Source organism: Uranotaenia lowii, chromosome 2, assembly GCF_029784155.1.
Source record: "Uranotaenia lowii strain MFRU-FL chromosome 2, ASM2978415v1, whole genome shotgun sequence".
Lineage (NCBI taxonomy): Eukaryota > Metazoa > Arthropoda > Insecta > Diptera > Culicidae > Uranotaenia > Uranotaenia lowii.
This window is the reverse complement of record NC_073692.1, coordinates 288,480,353-288,500,387: the sequence shown is the minus strand read 5'-3', so window position 1 is coordinate 288,500,387 and position 20,035 is coordinate 288,480,353. Positions and strand designations below refer to the sequence as shown.

The 20,035-nt window shown below is 32.3% G+C and overlaps 1 protein-coding gene across 1 annotated transcript in view; it reads right to left on the bottom strand.

Annotated features, from left to right (window-relative positions):
• The window catches only part of LOC129745262 (reversion-inducing cysteine-rich protein with Kazal motifs), a 71,521-nt gene extending 52,720 nt beyond the window's left edge, over positions 1 to 18,801 (bottom strand). The window contains exons 1-2 of the mRNA XM_055738221.1: positions 18,356 to 18,801; positions 9,853 to 10,698 (exon numbers count right to left, since the gene is read on the bottom strand). Coding sequence (XP_055594196.1) covers positions 9,853 to 9,988 — 136 coding nt within the window. The 5' untranslated portion in view covers positions 9,989 to 10,698; positions 18,356 to 18,801. The remainder of the gene's footprint in view (positions 1 to 9,852; positions 10,699 to 18,355) is intronic.
• Between the last annotated feature and the right edge of the window lie 1,234 nt (positions 18,802 to 20,035).

Sequence of the window (20,035 nt, the reverse complement as noted above, 5' to 3'; positions counted from 1 at the left end):
TAAGTAGTGTATTCGAAAAAAATGCAACACATTTTGTTTTGTGAATAACTTTTGAATGCATGGATGAAAATTGTTGAAACTTTCAGTGAACCTACCTAGTAGAGATATGTGTGCGTGTACAGAATTTGGTGACAATCTGTCAAGCAGTTTTTGAGATAGCGTCCAATACTGAAGTACATTGACAAAATTTTCTGGGCAGGATCGAGGAAAATTCAAGTCCCAGTGGGAGACCCAAAAACAGCTGGAAATCAACCATTCGAACAAAGTTCACATGGTAAATCTTTCAAGAAGTCCTGGAGGATCCAATAGTGAGCTAATATTTGAATAAAATTGAAGATTGTTGATTCCATAGAGTGAGAGGAATGAAAAAGGTTTTTTCAAGCTCAATCCGAAAATATTAATGAGGAAGTGATAAAAAAAAGTAATTTTTTCTGACTGGTTCGCCTAGCTAACTTACAAATAAACTTGACTTCATTTCTACAAGATACAAAAGCTGCCCACCGGTATAATAAACAAAAAACGGTGGTAAAATCGTGCGCAAAATATTTGGACTGCTTGTGGAGAGATATTTTGAAAAATTTCGTATTGAGCAACAACACGAACTCTCTTCCAACCAGAAACTTTTCGTTGACAAGTTTCACCTGTATTTCCCGGAAATATACAAGGTTAATGAATTTTAATTGATACAAGGTTAATAAATTTAAAAAATTAATGTCTAGTACTTAAGGAGGCTAACGATCTGCGGATACTGCAAATTACTCATTCTTTCATAACGATTGACACGATGAATAGCTAAAAATATAAAGAAGACTGCGTCCAAATGGACCGTTTTCTCTGCAAAGCTCTTCAATATGTCTCACAAAGTTTATACTCTGTCTAAATTGAATCTAGAATCGTGCCATTACGCAAAAACGGTGGTGGAGTGATGAAAAGTCAAATACGTTGTTTTTGTGCCGAAGGAAAACAATCGGCTGAGTTTGTTATAACTTCGACGAAATTCAAAATTCAGGAAACAGCATTCGAAAATTGCCATGATTTGAAAAAAAGGTGGTTCAGAGTATGCATTATAGATGGCGTACGTGTTGCAAAAAATTAAAGCAGAAAAATTTATTCATCGGACACTATCTCAAAAGCAACTTGACAGAACATCACAAAAATTAGTATATGTTAACATTACTTCGATGATGATTTCATCAACTTTCATCCATGCATTCAAAAGTTATTCACAAAACAAAGTGTTGCATTTTTTTAATACACTCTTTTTAAGATATAATTCAAAAATCATGGAATGATGGATCAATTTCTGATAGCACAAAGCAACAAAATTCATATTTTTTCGCTCTACATAAAAAAGTTAAGAGCTGGTTTTGGCTGGTTTGAACGTGTTAAATCCAAATATAAATTAAATTTCATTCTACCACAGTGGTCGGCAACCTTTTGAGTCGGAAGAGCCAAAAACCTCAAATTTTCAAAATTTTGGAGTTTGAAAGAGCCACATTAAAAATTTATTGTTTTTTTAATAAAAAAAATCAAAATAAATGAATGATCAATGAACATTAGTTTTACGAAAATAACTTCAAATGCGTTAGAGTTTTTTTTTTTCTAACTCTTGGATTTTTCTTTTCATTCTGTTTCTGATTATCTTTAAGAACATGGATTCTCTTCTGGATCGTCAACTCTTCTCACATGGTTTGAATGTATATCAATTCTAATACGTTGGCAAAATCGAGTCAAGAAAGTTTAAAGTGCATATAAAGCTTATATGAATACTTTGCATGATGATAATACGAAGGATTTGAACTTATTTACAAAAGCAGAATGTTTATAATTTCTTTGGCAAAGACAAGCTTTTAAAATAACGAAGTAAAGAGAAATATTTTTTTTATATTGAAAAGCTTTTTTAAGACGCTCTCCAGATTTAGTAGATACTTTCCAAAATCTAGAAGTATGAGGTGAAAATCAACTAAAACTTATTAGTCGAAAATTTTAATCTTCAAAAATTATGCTCCTGACAACTGGTAGAATTTTAAAAATTCATGACATCAAGTAAACGAGTCTTCAGAATTTTATGCATCTGGAAAATTCAAAAATCTCATTTCATGTCACATGTGATTCCTTAGTATTGTGCGTAAAATTAGATGAAAAATACAATTTGATACATTGTATATTCTTCATCAACGCTTGTCAAAGCTTAGTTTGTTGGAGTAAAATGTTGTTTGATCAGTATAAATCTCTAAAAATGAAATTATGTAGCCTTCATGTTAAAACCGTGACAAATCATAAATTTAACAGTACATTTGAACTGGCAAAAAGCAGTTTTTATCAATATTTTTAAAGTCAATCAATCCCAAATGAAAAAAAAATCCTTGACTGCAACTTTGTTCAAAATTTGTGTGCTTTTTGTGCATATTGGCTGCACGTATCACACTTAAAATTTTAAATTCTTATGTTCAAAGACTCAAAGGTTTACATTTTTTATAAATACATACTATTACATTATTTAAAAAACACTGCTTCAGGGCGAAAATGTCAATTTAGTTATTGGAAACAAATATTTAACCTGTGGTAAAATTTTCAAATAGTTTTTCCGAAATGTAGATACTATTTATTCTCAATGATGATTCGAGTTTAAAAAGCTGTTAAACTTTAATTTGTTATTCTCAATTCCTAGTTTTAGACTTTTGTATTTCAATTTCATGTAGATATCTATTCACTTTTTAATCCGTTATTTATTGAACAGGCTTTCCAGGACTTTTCAGTAAGTATCCAGGCAGGGCAGATCCGCGCATTGAGTTTCTAAATTTAAAACTCAAAACCGGTTAATATCCGGGCGAATCCAGCCAAAATCAACGTATTTTTCGAAAAGGACAAGAAAAAAGCTGAAAAATAAACGCACGGAAAATGATTTTCTTTACCAAGGCACACCAGAGGCGTTCAAATCTTATTTAACAATTTCAAAAAATGCATGCGAATTTATTTTGTTAAATTAGTGGAAAATTTGGAATTTCGTAAAACAAATGTGAATAATCTTGCAAAAACCGGGCCTTTTTCTTCGATATACGGCAACCAAACCGGGCCTGACTTCATCAAATTTTTTCTTTGAAAATCTGGGCAAGCCCCGGATGAAGCAGTAAATTGGAATGTCGCAAGAACGGGCGGCGTTTTGGAGGTTAAACCCTCTCTGATGAGGGTCCAAGAAAAGCAAGCAAGGTTTTTTACTCAACACTCAATTTTTGGTTCTCAATAAAATTTTGATGATTGAGTAAGGTTGTTCAAGTAACAAACTTGACTTGGAACTTAAGCCCCTAATCCCCGGTTCGAAATTCTGCAACAGTTATTTAAAAATTTCTCACTTGTTGATTGAAACTCAGTTCTTTATATTAACTTTTAAATGAGAATCAATTCATTCCAGCAATTTTGGTTCCAAACTGTCAAATCATAATTGTATTTCTGTTTTTATATTTTGTCTTCTGTATAAAGTTTAAGATTTTTTATTTGAAATTTGAATAATTGGAAACTTTTGATAGAAAGATAAAGTTTGGAAATCCTGGATCATACAAAATTTGATCCATGAATTTTACAATGCATATGCATTTTCAAAATTAAGAAGGTTTATTTTCAGTATTTGGAAAAAAAAGAATATTAGAAACCGTCCTGAGTATTTGTTTTGTTTTAAGATTCTTGATTTCTATGTTGATGCTTCAAAAACAGTAAAAAGCAAAGAAATTGTAATATTAGGCTTCTAAAAATGCTATTTTGCCATTTGGTCCTTTCCACTTGTTCCAACAGCGGATGCAATTATAAAATTCTCTTCTGAACCTATGAAAATCCGTGTGCCATTAGGCTTAATTATCACTTCAGCACGATCTCATAAATATTGTATTCAAAAATATATGTAATATTAGCGCAGTTAACTAAACAGCCGCAGCTTTACATCAAAAGAGCCGCATGCGGCTCGTGAGCCGCAGGTTGCCGACCTATGTTCTACCAGATCTCACTTCTGAGATTCAAGATAATATTTGAAAATAGGTGAAAATTCATTTGATAAATTTGTTTAAAAAAAACTGTAAAAATATATTGAAAATGAAGTTGAATACCAAAGATCTACTTTCTCGATGATTTTGAGTAGTTTTGACTTCAAAGAAAAAGTAACATAAGTTTTTTTCTAGTTTTTTTTTTCAGTTCTACGAAAATTCAGATTTTTGACGAAATTTAAAAATAAAATAATCCAAAGTGAATCTAAGATATTTTAGAAAGCAAAGCGTCATTATTCCGGCTCTCGACTTGGCACGCTGCACAAATCACCAACCACCGTACCTACTCGGAGAGCAAACAAACACGTTCTGCTGGACGCACTGCTTGTGGTTCTAGAAATTCAGGAATGATTTTACGTTTATAATTTTTATAATTATATTTTTGTGAAATCTCACAGCGTGGATTTTTGCACCTCACTACAATGTAGATTAAATTTGCTTTCCAATGGATATACTTTTGATTGGTCCAAACAAAGTAAAAGCACTGAAAATCCGGGTCCAACCTGACGGTGGATAACAAAAACAGATGAAATTTCAATTTGTAAAAAAAAACACGCAAAGTAGTGAACTTTGAAAAACATCAGGGAACTCGATTTTTGTTGCATTAAAAATCTAAAGACAGCCAAATGTTAGAATTTTAATAAATTTTTTTGTCATATTTTTTCCAAAACTCTACCATCGCTCAAACAGTATTTACTAACAATCGAATGAAAAGTAGGTTTTTCAGACCACTTTTTTAACTTTTTGTGACCCTTTCATTAAAAAAAATTTAAAAAAATATTTGTCTTCATGATGTAGGCATTAACTTCAGCTTTCATATGCAAAAGGCAAATATTTTTTTGGACTTTGAATATATGAACTACAGCAGTTTTCCTGAGGCATGTTTTTTCGGATTTTTTTTTCATGCTGAATAATGAGAAAACTAGTAGCTTAAGGTATATATAATGTTCTGAACATATTTTACTGATATTACAAGGTTTCTATTGATATACGTTTTGTTTAGATTGCTTGAACACGCCAAAAGTTATAACGATTTGAGCTTGTAGCGTCAAATTGACACTCCTAGTGCTGATTAGGGTAACGAAATCTGATGCGGATGAGGGTTAATTTGTAAAATCTGATGAAAATACAGAAAATAAAGGCTGCCACTCTTCCAGAAATCATTGAAGAAGACTTATTTGACAGTCATGGTATTACTATTGAGTTTTATTTGTTTTTTTATCCAATTTTTATTCCAATAAAAAGGGCTGTTTTTTTTTCATCCAGTCAATAAACCCAGGAAAAACTAGAACAATATTAAAGTTCCGCAGATTGTGGCTCTTAGAGTTCGAAATTCTTGAAAAAAAATTTCAACTGAGGTAGAAAATGCTTCAACAGTGACACAACGATTTTTGTTCAATTTTTTTACTGTATATTATTGTTTTAATTGGTTTATGTTTAGGGTAGGGTAGAAGCACTAGTTATTGAACAGGTACCAGATATTGAACACTAGATATCTGGTACCTGTTCAATAACTAGTGCTTCTACCCTATTTTTTCGAAAGTAATAATTTCCATTCAATCTATGAATGAAAAAATGAAGATAAAATCCTACAAATCTGAAACTTACACCCGTTTCTTATCTATAAAGTTATTGAAATTCATGTTTAATTATTTTTTTTAATGAAGTAAACCTATAGTTTATTATTGAATAGCGAAAAAAATATAAATACGTGAACAAGATTTTATTATTCTATTACATTTTTTTAATATTTTTATTTGACAATTACTACAATGTTTTCGAAATTTTCTTTGAAATAGAAAACATAACGATATGTTTTCGGGCGATTTTCGAGCCTTGTACCACACACAAAAACTGATCATATAATATTCAGACATAAATTTCTTCGACAATATCAACGGGTACCGACTGATTTTTTACAAAATTTACTTAGCAGAGGGCGGTGAGCTCCGAAATTCGGCAAAAGGGAGCGGTGAGTAAAAAAAGTTTGAAAACCACTGGTCTAGTTAGTTCAATTGTCTTTTATTGAGAAAAAGAATGGGGTTTTGAGATGTCTTCTGCCAAAATCGGGACTTCGGTAACTAGGTTGAAATTTGGAATTGAATTTTTTAAACAAATAAACAAAAACAAAATAAATTTCATCATTTCAATTATTTTCATTTATATTTTCAAATTTTGTTTACTAAGGCAATGATATACATTCTCGGAAAAATAATTTAAAAAACAGCCAGTAAAATAATAACATTTTAATTCGAATAACACAACTAAACAGGTTTGAAGCCAATATTTTGAGTCTTATAAGAGTTTGTGCACAGTTATTAGCAGTGTTCGGCATCGCTAACTCGATCAAACCTCTAAATGCTGCGTAAAAGTCATCGATCTATAATAAAGCGTTAATCGCTAATCAATAAGAGAAAGGTTGAAAAAGATTAATAAAAAGATTAGCAAAACACAAATTTTGCAGCCATCTTTAATTATAATATTGACTAGAAAAGTTGTAACGGGATATCAAACGGGACAGGTTTCGAACTTATTTTGTAATCTATTATATAAAATTCTCTTGTAACGGTGTTTGTAGTACTACTCCTCCGGAATTATTTAACCGATTCAAATGAAATTATTTTTAGAATATTCTGTGGGCATGCGAATCGGTTAGTATCGAATAAAAATAACAAAAAGTCGCATCAATTGTCCGTAACAATTAAATTTGTAATAATTTGAATCAAATTAAAGTCATGGCCTTCGATTTTTTCGAGATTTTCTTTATTTTGGGCGCCGGGCGGGCGGTTTGTTTTTCGTATCCAAGGTCGAGGCGTCGCAAGCAAACGTCGTGAGAGGATAGTAACCAGGGCATAGCATACTGATTAGTGGGAATATTTGGGCGCCTATTTCTCAACCAAGCATACTTTCAACGCACGTGGCAGCGATATGAAGCCTAGATGTGTTTTTTTCTTCATGATTCCTAGCTTATTTGTACAGCACATATGAATAAATGAAGCCTTGATGTGACCCAGATTGATATTTTACCGATCAAATCAAAACCATTTAAACGGTTTTAAATATTAAAACTGTTTTTATTTCATGTTAATTGAGTCAGCAATGGTTGTCTTAAAAACATGAATTTGATACTGCTGTATTTGAAAAAATGGCATGACTCTTTGCGGACGTTTGAAAAAAAGAAAGTGGGAAGATTTACGTACAATTGTATAATCCAATACGCCTAGAAACATTTTTCGAACATGTAAAAATGTGCTTAACTGAAGATAAATCAAGCGCCTTTAAATTTACAGAACAACAACAAAATCCGTTGAAAATGAACAGACACATGTACTGAACAAGAGCCTGTCCTTTAAGAAGGATTAAATAGGATTGATATTTATTTAAAGGCCGAATGCAAAGAATTTTTTGCAACCATATGTGTAAGTTATCAATAGTCTAAGAAGAATTTCCAGTTAAAAGGTACACTAGAGCGAATGCAAACGTTCAAAATTTACATAAAATGTATACATTATTTCTTCATTTATAAATGGTTGGGCCCAAATAAACAATCTGACTAAACAAACCCAACTTTTTCTTAAATTATTTACCGAAAAACTGTTTAGAGGTTCACTGTAATCATACCCGGTTTTCCTCTATTGAGAGTTTCGATTTACAAAAAAACACGTTTTTTTAAGGTTTTGAGTTATTTCAGTATGAAATTTTCCAGAAAATGATATGAACTCATGAAACCATCGTAGCCTGAACAGATTATTTCTTTTCGAACTATTAAGTTTTTTCTTTAAATCTGCTTTTCAATTAAATGTTATTGAATCTTGAAAATTTTACATAGTCTTAAATCAAATCGCAAATCCCCACCAACAATGTTCAGAAAATTTTGAAATCAGAACATCATTTTAATCTTCAATTAAAAAACATTTTTTTCTATTTTTGATACCAATCGTTTCCTTGATTCATTGGGTTAAAGTTCATAGGAATGTAATTTGCCTTTTTTACATTAATCAATATAAAAAAAGTAGATTGCAGTATACAAGATCGCCAGATTTTATGCCATGGCAAATGCTGTTTGGGAACACTTCAAGTTGAAATGTGTCATATCTATAAGTTCGGTATCTAAAAAAACTTTTTGTACATGATTTTGGTGAAAATATGTATATTAATTCAAATTACTTCGAGGGGTGAGGATGGTGACCAAAAAGCTGTCCCAAAACTAATTGGGAGCTAAAAGCGCTGCGTTAGGAATATTGATCCTAACGCAGCGCTTTTAGATCCCAAACACTCCGAAAATTGTCCCAATATTCAATATTTTATTTTCATAAAGTTTCATATGCAATAAAATACAATAAATGAGAAACTTTTGATTTCGATTCAAACCTTAATGTTATTTCGAACAAAGTGGAATAAATCAACGAAATGGTATACAATAAAAGAAACATATATATTATACACATACAATTATTTATGGAAAAAGTTCCAAAAAGTGATTTTTTTTTGCAATAGGCTTGCAAGTTGGACGCTAACATCGAACTGAAAAAATAAAAACATTTTGCGACAAGAACCTGAAACCTGACCATTCGTTGATATACAAAAAATCTGAATGAAAGAAAAGTTAATAAAAAAGTATTCATGGAAGTTGCATGTAAGATTTATTGAAGGTTATTTATTTGTTTATTTAAGAAAAGACCCGTAGAACTGAATTAAAATTGTTAGGTGTTATTTCGATAGAATTAGGCGGGACAATTCGAGTAAACGGAAATGAAGGAAATTAAAAAAAAACTAGAACATGTTTACAAAAGCGAAACGATTAACAACTCAATATTTCATAAATTTTTTAAGTTAATCAGCGAAGAAAAAATGGAAAATGGACGCCAAATTTAACAGGGTAAAACGAAGTTTACCGGGTCTGCTAGTATTTCTATATATATATCGGTTGAGTTGCGTCAACTTTAAGTTTTAGTTTGCATACTTACAAATATTCATCCGTTTATCATTTTTTTAGATTAGTTAATGCAAAGATTTTCTTTAGGTAGATGTTTTGTTTTGCCCGAAATAGTTTTTCAACTTTTTACATTAATCCTCAAAGATTGATTGATTTTTGACTTATTTTGTTCCGGAAATTTAAATTTTTTCCAACTTTTTCATCTCTTTTATATTTAAAGAAGGCTAATGCTTCAGACATAAATTCAAGTGAAGACCATTAAAAAAAAACGCTTAGTCCAGTAAAGTCGAGACCGAATAGCTTCTGAAATAAATCTTTAACGAAAATTTAAATACCTGATCGGATTCAAAATTTGAAATCTGAATGATGCCAAATTTATGATCTATAAGTCTATGCCCAAATTAACACTTCAAAGAGGTAACGTTCTTCAGTTAGCTTAACTAAAAATTAGCGAAACTTTCTTATCCGCTAGCTGAAGAAATATTTAGCGAGAAAACAAATTCACTGACCGAAAGTTTTTGTGACAAACACTGGTTATTTGGGAAATCCATTGTGGTCTGCATCTAGGCTAGCTAAACAACTGAAATAGCCCAGAAATACCATAGAGCGCGTAATAAAACGGTATAAGGAAACGTTGACTTCGATTCGGAAGCCTCAAGCCATTCGTCGGAGTGGAACTGTATGGTATGAAATATTACTTCAGAAAAAGAATCTAATTCCTTTCATTAGTTTTCTCAAACAAATCTTGAAAAAAAATTGATTATTTTTATTTGTATTATTGGTAAATAAAAAAATCATAAGATATCAGTTTTTGAACAGACAAACCTTATCATTGAAAAAGTTAAATGCTTATATCGATATTTTGTATGTTTAAAGGCCTACCTGTTGTATTGCTGAAGCCTCTCGTTGAACCGCCGTTGGATCCATATTCCTGACTTTTGGCTGTCCAAACCAGCTGAACGGCCACTGTCAGAAGCAATCCGCAAACAACCAAAGCTCTTCGATAACGCCAGCTCATTGTACACACTCACTCACTCTTCCGGCTTGTAATAAAATCCGACCAAACGGAAGCACTCATTTACCACTACTGTGCGCCGATGAAGATTGATACCTACTGGCGCGGCGCGCGAAACTTGTCTTATGGTTGCTCGCAAAGTTAATCGGGGAGGATGTTTTCACGGATCAACGCCTTGGCCGGCATCTGGCCCACGCCCCGGGAATACTTGTTTGATTTTGTCGCTTCGCGCTTCCATAAATGATACGCACGCACCACAGCACAGCGCTGGACTGGACTGGACTGGAACGCGCGATTGTTGCCCGATGGCACTTGGCGGACAGTTAATAACTACTCATTATGCAATTAATCTCAACGGATGGGTCCCTCCCTGGGTGGTAATTGATATTCACATCGCACACTTTCCTGATTCGCTGGGTTCAAAATTTGAGCCTCAAGCGGGATCGTTATTGGATTTGGGAAGAAAAACACCACTACCAAGAATGAATGTCGCTTTTCATTCATACGTTCCAAACAAATCTTCAATCATCAACGTATACGGCAACAGCTCCGGTAGATGGACCACACAAAACTGATAATTATTTCATGGTCTACGTTTAATGCTGTTGACCATTTTCATTGTAACAGCACTCCCTCAACCAGGAAAACCTGTACTAAACACCTCCTGCTGTTGACTTTACAATGTACTATCCTCGATTTGAAAAAACAGGAATCTGGAATGAAAAAAAAATTGAAAAAATTGGTTACATACCTAATTATTTAAAAAAAAAAACTGCAAGTATTTTAACATTACACAAACTGTTTCAAAATAACCTGATCTACATAAATAATGGATAGGGGGTGTAAACAGATGTTAGAAAAGTCAATTTGTTTTAAATACAATGAAGTCCCAAAGATTATAATCTATCTATATATCAATTTCACTTTTGAGTGTGTTCAATAGAACTTCTCGAAAGAAAAATTAAAAAAAAATCTAGTCATTTTTTTGATTACAATGTATATTCTTACCCATAGTTTTTGAACATTTTTAAACTACAATATTACAGACGGTATCAACACAAAAATACCGTCAAGCGAGTTCTATGCGAGTTTGAGTAGATATATATGAACGTGACGACCATTTATTTATTTTTATTTTTATTTAATGTTTAAGTTAGTCCTGTTCACTGATTTTCCATTTGAAATTTATCAAAATATTCAATAACTAAATTTCTGTGTTTCAACATTATTGAACCTACATTTGTAAAAATTTGATAACACACGATTCCACAAATTACTCATATCTGTTTTTTGGTCAAGCCTTCAAATTTGCAATAGTGAAAAAATGACACTCTAATGCGGATGAGGGTTAAAAGACCGCACCTATCAGTTAAACTAACGAGGGTTTTAAGAATCGAAGGCGCCTGAACTGATGGAAAAATGTGCACTACTGTTTCAATTTGCTCAATAAAAAAAAGTCACGCTGCTTAAGTATGCAGAAAATAACGCTGAAAGATAGTGGCTTCACTCCAGATGCTCAATTGATTAATTAATCTTTCATGAACATATTCACACGTCCATTCGTCACTGTAGCATGACACAATTTCAGGACTGGCAATGGTCCATGTGTACTGTCAAGTTGATATGGATACATACGGATGTTTGTGAACAAGAATACTTTGAGTTTTTTACGCTTGAAAAATATTAATATTTCAAAACACTTTTTGATTAACCGAATTCCAAAAAGTACATACTATACTAATAAAAAATCAGTAGAATTTATTCGTAATTGCTCCAAGTCGCACTGTTCTTGAATCTTTTGTTCTTTTACAAAACTTTTTATTAAAAAGTTTATAATGCATGAATGTTATAGCTCAGAATATAATGCCTATATGGACGATATTGTTTGACGATCTACGCGCATAGATTTAATTTTTCAATAAATAATATAAACGTTTGTTTCAGGCCTTGCACTTGTTAAGTTTTATGTGCCGTGTGTATCTAATTACATTTTGGTTAAAGTATTATCATTGGGAAAGAGAACTGTAATAGTCGCAGCGACTCAACATGGTTGAAAAATTTAATACATATTGGGAATGGAAGGGTTTTACTAGGATAATTCTTGATAACATTTATCCATTAGAGTTCGCTGGCAGTCTTCCGTAGTCATGGTTTGGAGGATATTGTTTGTCGTCCTTTATCGTTGGTTTCTAATGAAAATGCTCATAGATGTTCTCCTCCAAATTTCAGTGCAACAGATTTAACTTAACTGGACTTGGTAGGCTGTGGCCCGAACGTGACGGTTGGATTTTTTTTTCAGGCAGTAAATTTTCAAGGCTTCAAATAGTGAAAATCGAACATAAGAGCAGTTTCACTGGTGTTGGGAAAAAGTAATAGAAATTTTGTCGCTCTTTGCACATTTTGGAAAAATTTTGCCATGCAAAAACATTTTCAAGATCTGTGGCCTTCAAGTTTTTTAACAACACGTGTTGTAGTTTCGCATACTGTGATGCAAAAATAGCGATATTTCTATCACATACGGCTGAAATAGAAACAGTGCTGTAAAAAATACAACACCCAAAGATCTTGAAAACATTTTTGCATGTTAAAATTTTCAAAATTTCAAAATTTATACCACTTTTTTCCAACACCAGTGAACTTGCTCTAAAGGAAAATGGAAGTCGAATGCCGTGTGCTTAAAGTTTAAAATATTCAAAAATGTGATGTTCTTCGGTCGATGTGAAGGAAGAGGAAGGGCTAGCACTACGCTCTCCGGAGAGGCCAAGAACTTATTTCCCTTAAGATCGGCGGTAGTTTTGCAATGAGATCTCCGATTTCAATCAAGATAAGTATTTTGTTTCATTATCGTATACTTAAATGTAACCCCATTTTTTATTAGATCCACATTTGAATATCAGCGGAGTAAATTTTCAGCATTTTTTCCAATTTTTCTGAGATATTGGCATCTGCAAGATTTGTACAATGGTGTACACAAGATTTTTTGTGAAAGCTTCATGCTGCTGAATAAACTGCTCGAAAGGCTTTTTTTATCGACGCAATTTATTCAGCCCATATTAAGGCTTTTGTTTTATGCAGCAAGAGCCACAAAATATCGTTTTTTCATCGATCGAAATCAAATGATTTACTATACCATCATTTAATAATATATAAATACGATAGATTCAATTAGAGCGGTATAATTGATTCAACTGTAAATATTATAAATTCTACTACAATTGTATGATTTATTTTAGTTATTCAACTATAAATATAATAGATCCAATTAAACATTTCTGGTTGACCTTTAACATTTAACTATAAATATGATAGATTCAACTGTAGTGGTATAATTGATTCAACCATAAATTTGATGATTGTATTCTAGGTATTGAACTTTAAATAAAGTAAACTAAACAATATTTTTCTGATTAATTGTATGCTACTTGAAAACTTTGGTGTTCATCCGTGTTCATCAGCAAAAATTTAAAAAATCGTAAGCGTGAGACCAGTACGTGTTCCCTGCAGCGATCGTACAGCTGTTTTTAGGTCTCAGCCGAGATTTCCTGACGTCGGGCGTGCTCTCTGGCGATGGGGAAACATTTCCCACTTCCAGTTCCTGGCAGTGGTCGTGTACAATATTTATGGATGACCTCATTGAATCAATCATAGAAATATGATTGAAACTATCATATTTATAATTAAATCAATCATATTAATATAGTTAAATCAATCATATTTATATAGACCCCAATCGATTTTGGCAACACGCCCATACATTTTGTTTTGCCAAAATCAAATGTTGCCAAAATCGAACAGTTTTTTTTTTCTAATCTTGTATTTCAGGTGTTTTTACAAAATATCTATTATAATAATGAAAAACGTTATTTTTTTTGCCCTTTTCTTGTTTTGTTTAAATTGTTTGTTTTCTTTTGTCATATTTTCTGTTTTTGCCATTCTTCATCATTTTTAGTTGTTTTTTGTCATATTCAGTTTTTTGTTTGAATTTGTTTTTAGCTTTTAACATTTTTCATCTTTTTGTCATTTTTGAGTACCGTAATCCGGGGTAAGATTGATCACTTTTTTCAATATATTTCGTTTATTTTTTTTCTGTTAAGAGGAATGTGGCATGTTTTATATTTTTAAAACCAGTACTGAAGTCCTATGAACGTCATACATGGATGCAGAAATTTATTAGACTACTTTAAATTTGAATAGAAAATCATTTTCGTCTCTGTTCAGAATTTTATGATTTGGGGTGACATTGATCAGTCTCTATTCTGACGGTTTTAACGAATTTTCTTGATCATGACGGATACAAAACACCTTCGTTATTTACATATGCCAATTTTTCAATTTAATCTTGATTTTTAACGTTTTATTTTAAAAATATTCATAATCGAAAAAATAACAATGATGCTGCCTACATTTAGGAACAAAAATAATAATAATTGCTTAATAGTTTGAGCTTAAAAATACAAATGAAATTTTACCTCCAGACATTCCCTTAGGCCCTCCCACTATATCCATTTCAATTTTTTCTTCAAAGTTACCGATTTGATAGGGTTCCTATCCATTTGTCCAATACGGGCTTACTCTTGGAAAATGTCCTTATTTTTTAAATGTCAAAAATTTATCATTAAATGTCTATAAAAATAGCACTATAACTGTTTATATACAAAGAAAAAAAGTTGTTCTTTCACATTGAACAAGCCGTTTGCTTCTAAATGCTTTTTGGTATCATTGGGAGAGCTGTTTTTTTTTTTGCGAGACTCGGAAAAAATAAATATTTTAAGATTTTGAAATTATATTTTTACTAACATGAAAAAACTTCATATACAAACCAAAATTTTGCTTTTGGATACTCAATTAGTAGGCTTTCAAACGTAGAAAACAGTTTTCAAAAATTCAAACTATGGACTAAGTTATTGATGATAATGTGGAAAAGTTTATTGCTGGTCAAATTTACCCCGGTGATCAAAGTTACCCCGTTTTACGGTACTTTATGGAATTTTTCAAAATCTCTGGTTTTTATTGTTGCATTTTATCACCATATCAGAACATAAAAACGTATTTATGGTGTTTGTCTAAATAAAATTAGTCCTGTTATAACGAAAACTAAAAGGTAATGTTTTTAATGAAAACCGATGTTGCCAAAATCGAATGTTGCCAAAAACGAACGGGGTCTGTAATAAAATCAATCATGTTTTTATAGTTAAATCTATCATATTTATAATTAAATCAATTATATAATTATAGTTGAATCTACTAGAATAATTGTTGAACGTATGACATCAATCGAATATTATAGTTGAATCTATTATATGGTCGGGATTCGACGAGACCGAACTGAACGCCATCAGCATTTTTTCGAGTCACTCGAGTTTAATGTATAAATATTTTCAACTATAAACAAAATCAGTAGAACTTGAAAACCAGAATCAATAGTTTATAATCCAAGGAATGTATTCCAGTTAATTATTTTAGATTTTTCGGCTTCGCATAAAAATAACATGAGTTTCAAAATCTGCAGTCTAAAAATTTTCTCATGGCGTTCAGTTCGGTCTGGTCGAAGGCAGGCCATATTTATAGTTGAATGCACAAAATCAATCATATAACTATAGTTGAACGTATCCAGAACTAAATTGACTATTAGGACGTGGTCGGCGCCGTTATTGACGTTCAAAGAGAGAGCATCATTTTTGGACATTGTGAATGTGCTGTCAATTCTAGACACCACTCTTTTGACCTCTGATCAAAACTGGTGGCCTCGGCCAATCATGGATTATTTATTGGTCTACTCTCAAGCATGCGATCGTGGAGTTCGAAATGCTTAGAGTGCAAAAATAACATGACCCAAATAAAACAATCGTTCCTCGAAAAGTCAAAACAAGAATAACCTTATTGGCAAAATTAGTGTAGAAGCATGTCGGGTTCAATAATTGAAGGTGGATGTGCGTTGTCAATCAAGCTAAGCTAAAATGCTCATCGTTGTTTTCCTTCAAATTTCAGTGTAGGTAACAGATTTATAACTAAACTATCTTCATTGCCAGAAGACATCCCAAGCAACCAAAAGTTTGATCAGCTCAATCGTGTATTGTAATACAATCTTTTTTTCAGCTCAATTTTTAAGTAGCTAAACAAACTATGAAGTTGACAAAAAGTTCGTATAAATTGCTAAACAACTACTAACTAGCTTCAAAAAGCACTTTTATAAGCAGTACAAAAAATCTAAAAAAAATTACTTCTTCGATCCTTCATATGCCACCTTCTCATGTCCATTACTAACTCACATTGAAATAACATGCTCTTACCAACCCGCCTCACCGCTTGGAAATCGAGCTGCTCTATATGAATATCATGAGTTAGCATCGATTTTACTTGATGCAGACATGGGTTGAAATACGAAACAAGTAGAATTAAGCCTTTAAATCTACTCCAAAGTTCCTAAATTGCGAATTTGCTTTTGAACGCCCGTTGGAACTTATTAAAAATATTCAAGTTTATAAAAAAGTACAACAGAGATTTTTTTCGAACTATTGAGCTGTTCAAAAAGACTTGTAACCCTTTGATATTTAGCTACTTTATGTGGAAAAAATGAGAAGTTCGTAACAAGTAGATTGTTTTTCTTCTTACCAACTTTAAAGTTATCAAAAAGTAGAAACAGAATCCAGAAAGCTTTTTTTGAGCTTTAACTCAACTTGATAGAGAATGAAGTTCCATGGACCTCGAAATAGTATTTTGAACAGCACAAAAGTTCCACAGATCTTTTGTAAAGTTCTATATAAACTTATGAGTTTGTTCCTTAAGTGACATCCGAACTTTTGGTTGCTTGGGATACCTTCATTCAATAGGGTATAACTCGATTATTCGAAAAAGAAACTGAGTTACCGTCTACGAAACAGGTGCTTAACAGGAAATGTCTTTGGATTATATATAAATTTGCACAAAAGCAATAAGAATATCGGTTTCAGAGTTAAAAGAAAAATCATGTTTGTTTTTTTTTAGAACAAAATATAAAGTTTCGCCATACAAAACTTAAAGTCAAACGTTACTACAAATTTCTATCGAAAAACATGGTTAATTTTTTATCAAAACTTATTTTTTTAGACCTCAGGGTTTGAAAAATTATAAATAACGCCAAATTGAATCAGTCTAAATAAACATAAGATGCTTTTCCATTGGGTTAGTGGTGTCCTCGAAAGAAGACAAAATAATAAAAATACTATAATCTTCCAATATCAATCAACAAAGGTGATTAAAATTCAAATAATTACAATTCGCATACTCAAACGCTGTCAACATGAGAACTCGTAAAAATTCGTTTCACTGTATTTGGACAATCCCGTCACGATCGATCACATATATGATTTTTAGAAACAAAACGGTACCTTTTTGAATTAAAGTAACCGAGGAATGTACATATGCCGCAGAATCATTCTTATCAATACCCGTTATGTCAAACCGAACATTCAACGCTATGATTAATTCAGTTAGCATCAACACGCGTTGAGGAAAGCTGGTCTTATAGAATCAATGGTAATCAGAATACCGTGAAAATTTTGCTACACATCTCAACATCATATATCATCAATAAATTCATTTGTCACTGTTGTTTAAAAGTTAGTGACACATCAATTTTTCACATAATTTTAGACACATCCATTCATTTACTTCTATTCGCAATATTTCTACCGTTATTTGACATCACGAGACACCAAAAATCTCATAACTTATCAAGCACTCAGTTGCTCCGAATATTTGAAACGTAACTTCGTCGTTTCGACGTTGGTTAAGCTGTCATCCATCGAGGATCCCGCACCATGGGCGGCTCACTTCGAACGGCAGAAATAGTTTATTTATTTTTCAATTATTTATTCACGATGCAATGCGCTTCGTTTTGATGCAAAATTTTGTTTTTCCTTGAAATGGCCATGCAGTTCAAACAATATAACCCTCGAAGATTTATGGTTGTTCCATCCACGTTTGAAAGATTGCATTTGTGCAAAAAGGATCACAATCTACTTCAAAGTTGTTGAAATTCTGATTTAAAAAAACGTGGATTTCATAATCCCCAAAAAATATGAACTATGTTTTCCGTATGTATTAGCATACTTTAAATCGAATGGTACGGTGCATGTTCTTAGTTAATATTGATTGCGATTACGTATCAACGCCTTAATATTTGAATTAAAATTAATAATTTTTAAGAGGATTATAATATCTAGTTGTCAAATCTGAAAGTACTTTCAAACTTACAACATTTTAGAATGTCATAACTACAAAAATAACATAATTTACAACATTATCTTTGAGTGATAAGACGTAATTTTGAACGAAATAGAATTCATGAAAAGAATTTAGCAGTTTAAAAAAGTTTTAACTCCAACTCACTTGTTGAATATAGCCACAGTTCTAACGATTCCACTAATTGCTCAAAGTGAAGTTTTAAACGTAGACTATCACTTCATTTTCACTTAGCAAACATTAAACTATTTTGATTTACTGGCACATGGTAATTCGAGACTTCCAATCGACAATCGTCACTCGACGAGCATATAAAACGCATTCGAATCAACTTTAATTCTGTCAACATGAGAACTCGCAAGAATTTCACTTTACTCTATTTGCACGTTCCCGGCACAATCGATCACACATACGATTCTTAGAAACACACTTTTCACAATCGCGAAGCGGCACCGCAAGAACACAAAAAAAAAAAAACAAATTAAAATAACAACAACGACGACTGCAAAGTCAGGCGCGATGTGTGCGGCAACGTTCCCTCGAAAAAGTTAGACGGATTTCAAGAGACGACCGCGCGTCCTATCACGATCACGATCGGTTCGGCACTAAAGGCCGCGTGATCCCTAAGTGGGATCGTAACACGACGTTTTTTTCTGCTGGGGGACTACGACGTCGGCGACGACAATTGTGGCGACTTCCCGCCAGGCAAATCAGAAAACAACGACGGCGTCGGCCAACGTTTTGGGGACCAATCCATTCCAGAAAACGTAGATACAATTTTCGAAAGGGAGTCTTACGAATTTGAAACATCTTTAAAAGGCGACCAGGATTAATTTTATTTCTAAAATTTCAAACGACACCAAATGGCAACGCAATTATCTTCGAAAAAAATTCAGGCAATTTCCTTCCAAGTGTCATGTTCATTTGTCTGTGGTTACATAGTTAGAACGCTTTGAACACTGAAGACACCCGTAAGATTTAATAAAAAAATAGAGTAGGTACACAATTTTCTATGTTTATAGCAAAAAATTCTAGACTCATTATCTATTTGGAAAAATCTTCAAAACATTTTTGAATGCCTGATCGAATCTAAAATTTTGAATTATAAGAAATATGATGAAAATAACGTCTATTTCATCTACAGCCAAATCAACACCCTAAAGATTCTAAAATTTTTGTTTTGACCAAAGATATTTTTATCTCAAACTTGAAGACATGAAGATAAAATCCCAAAGGTTGAGCGGAATAATAACTTCAAATATTATTTGAAATTATTTTTAAGTCAAAGTAAAGCCACATATTTCTCTGATCATTTTTGAAAAACCAAAAAACGGCCTTGTGAAAAAGATCACCGACTGGGTTTCCAAAAACTCGCTATGTCGATTTTTGGTCAAAAAGGTTTTTTGAGATATCACCAGAAGTTAATACATTTTTAAGTCATTTGACCTTCAAATTGAAATTTCGATTTTCCGGATTGCCTTTGGCCCACCTTATATGATTTTTTAAATTCTGAAGTCAATTTTAGACAAAAATTTTTATTGGAAATAACACCAGATTTAGACTTTTTATGCATGTTAAAGTTATATAGCATTTAAATCATAATTAAATTTTTCCGATTTCCTTTTGTCCCCCCTCATTTTCCCTATTTTGGAGAAAGTCCTCTGCGACCATTTAGTTGATCTATTGTGGTAGGACTTACCTCGCGTTACTATTTTTATTTCACTATGCTACTTGACACCCCTGCACTATTGGTTGAAATCAGGGCTCGGCATCGTCGAAAGGAAAGAATGAAATTGAAATTTCCCTTTATTCGTCTCACTCCAAAAA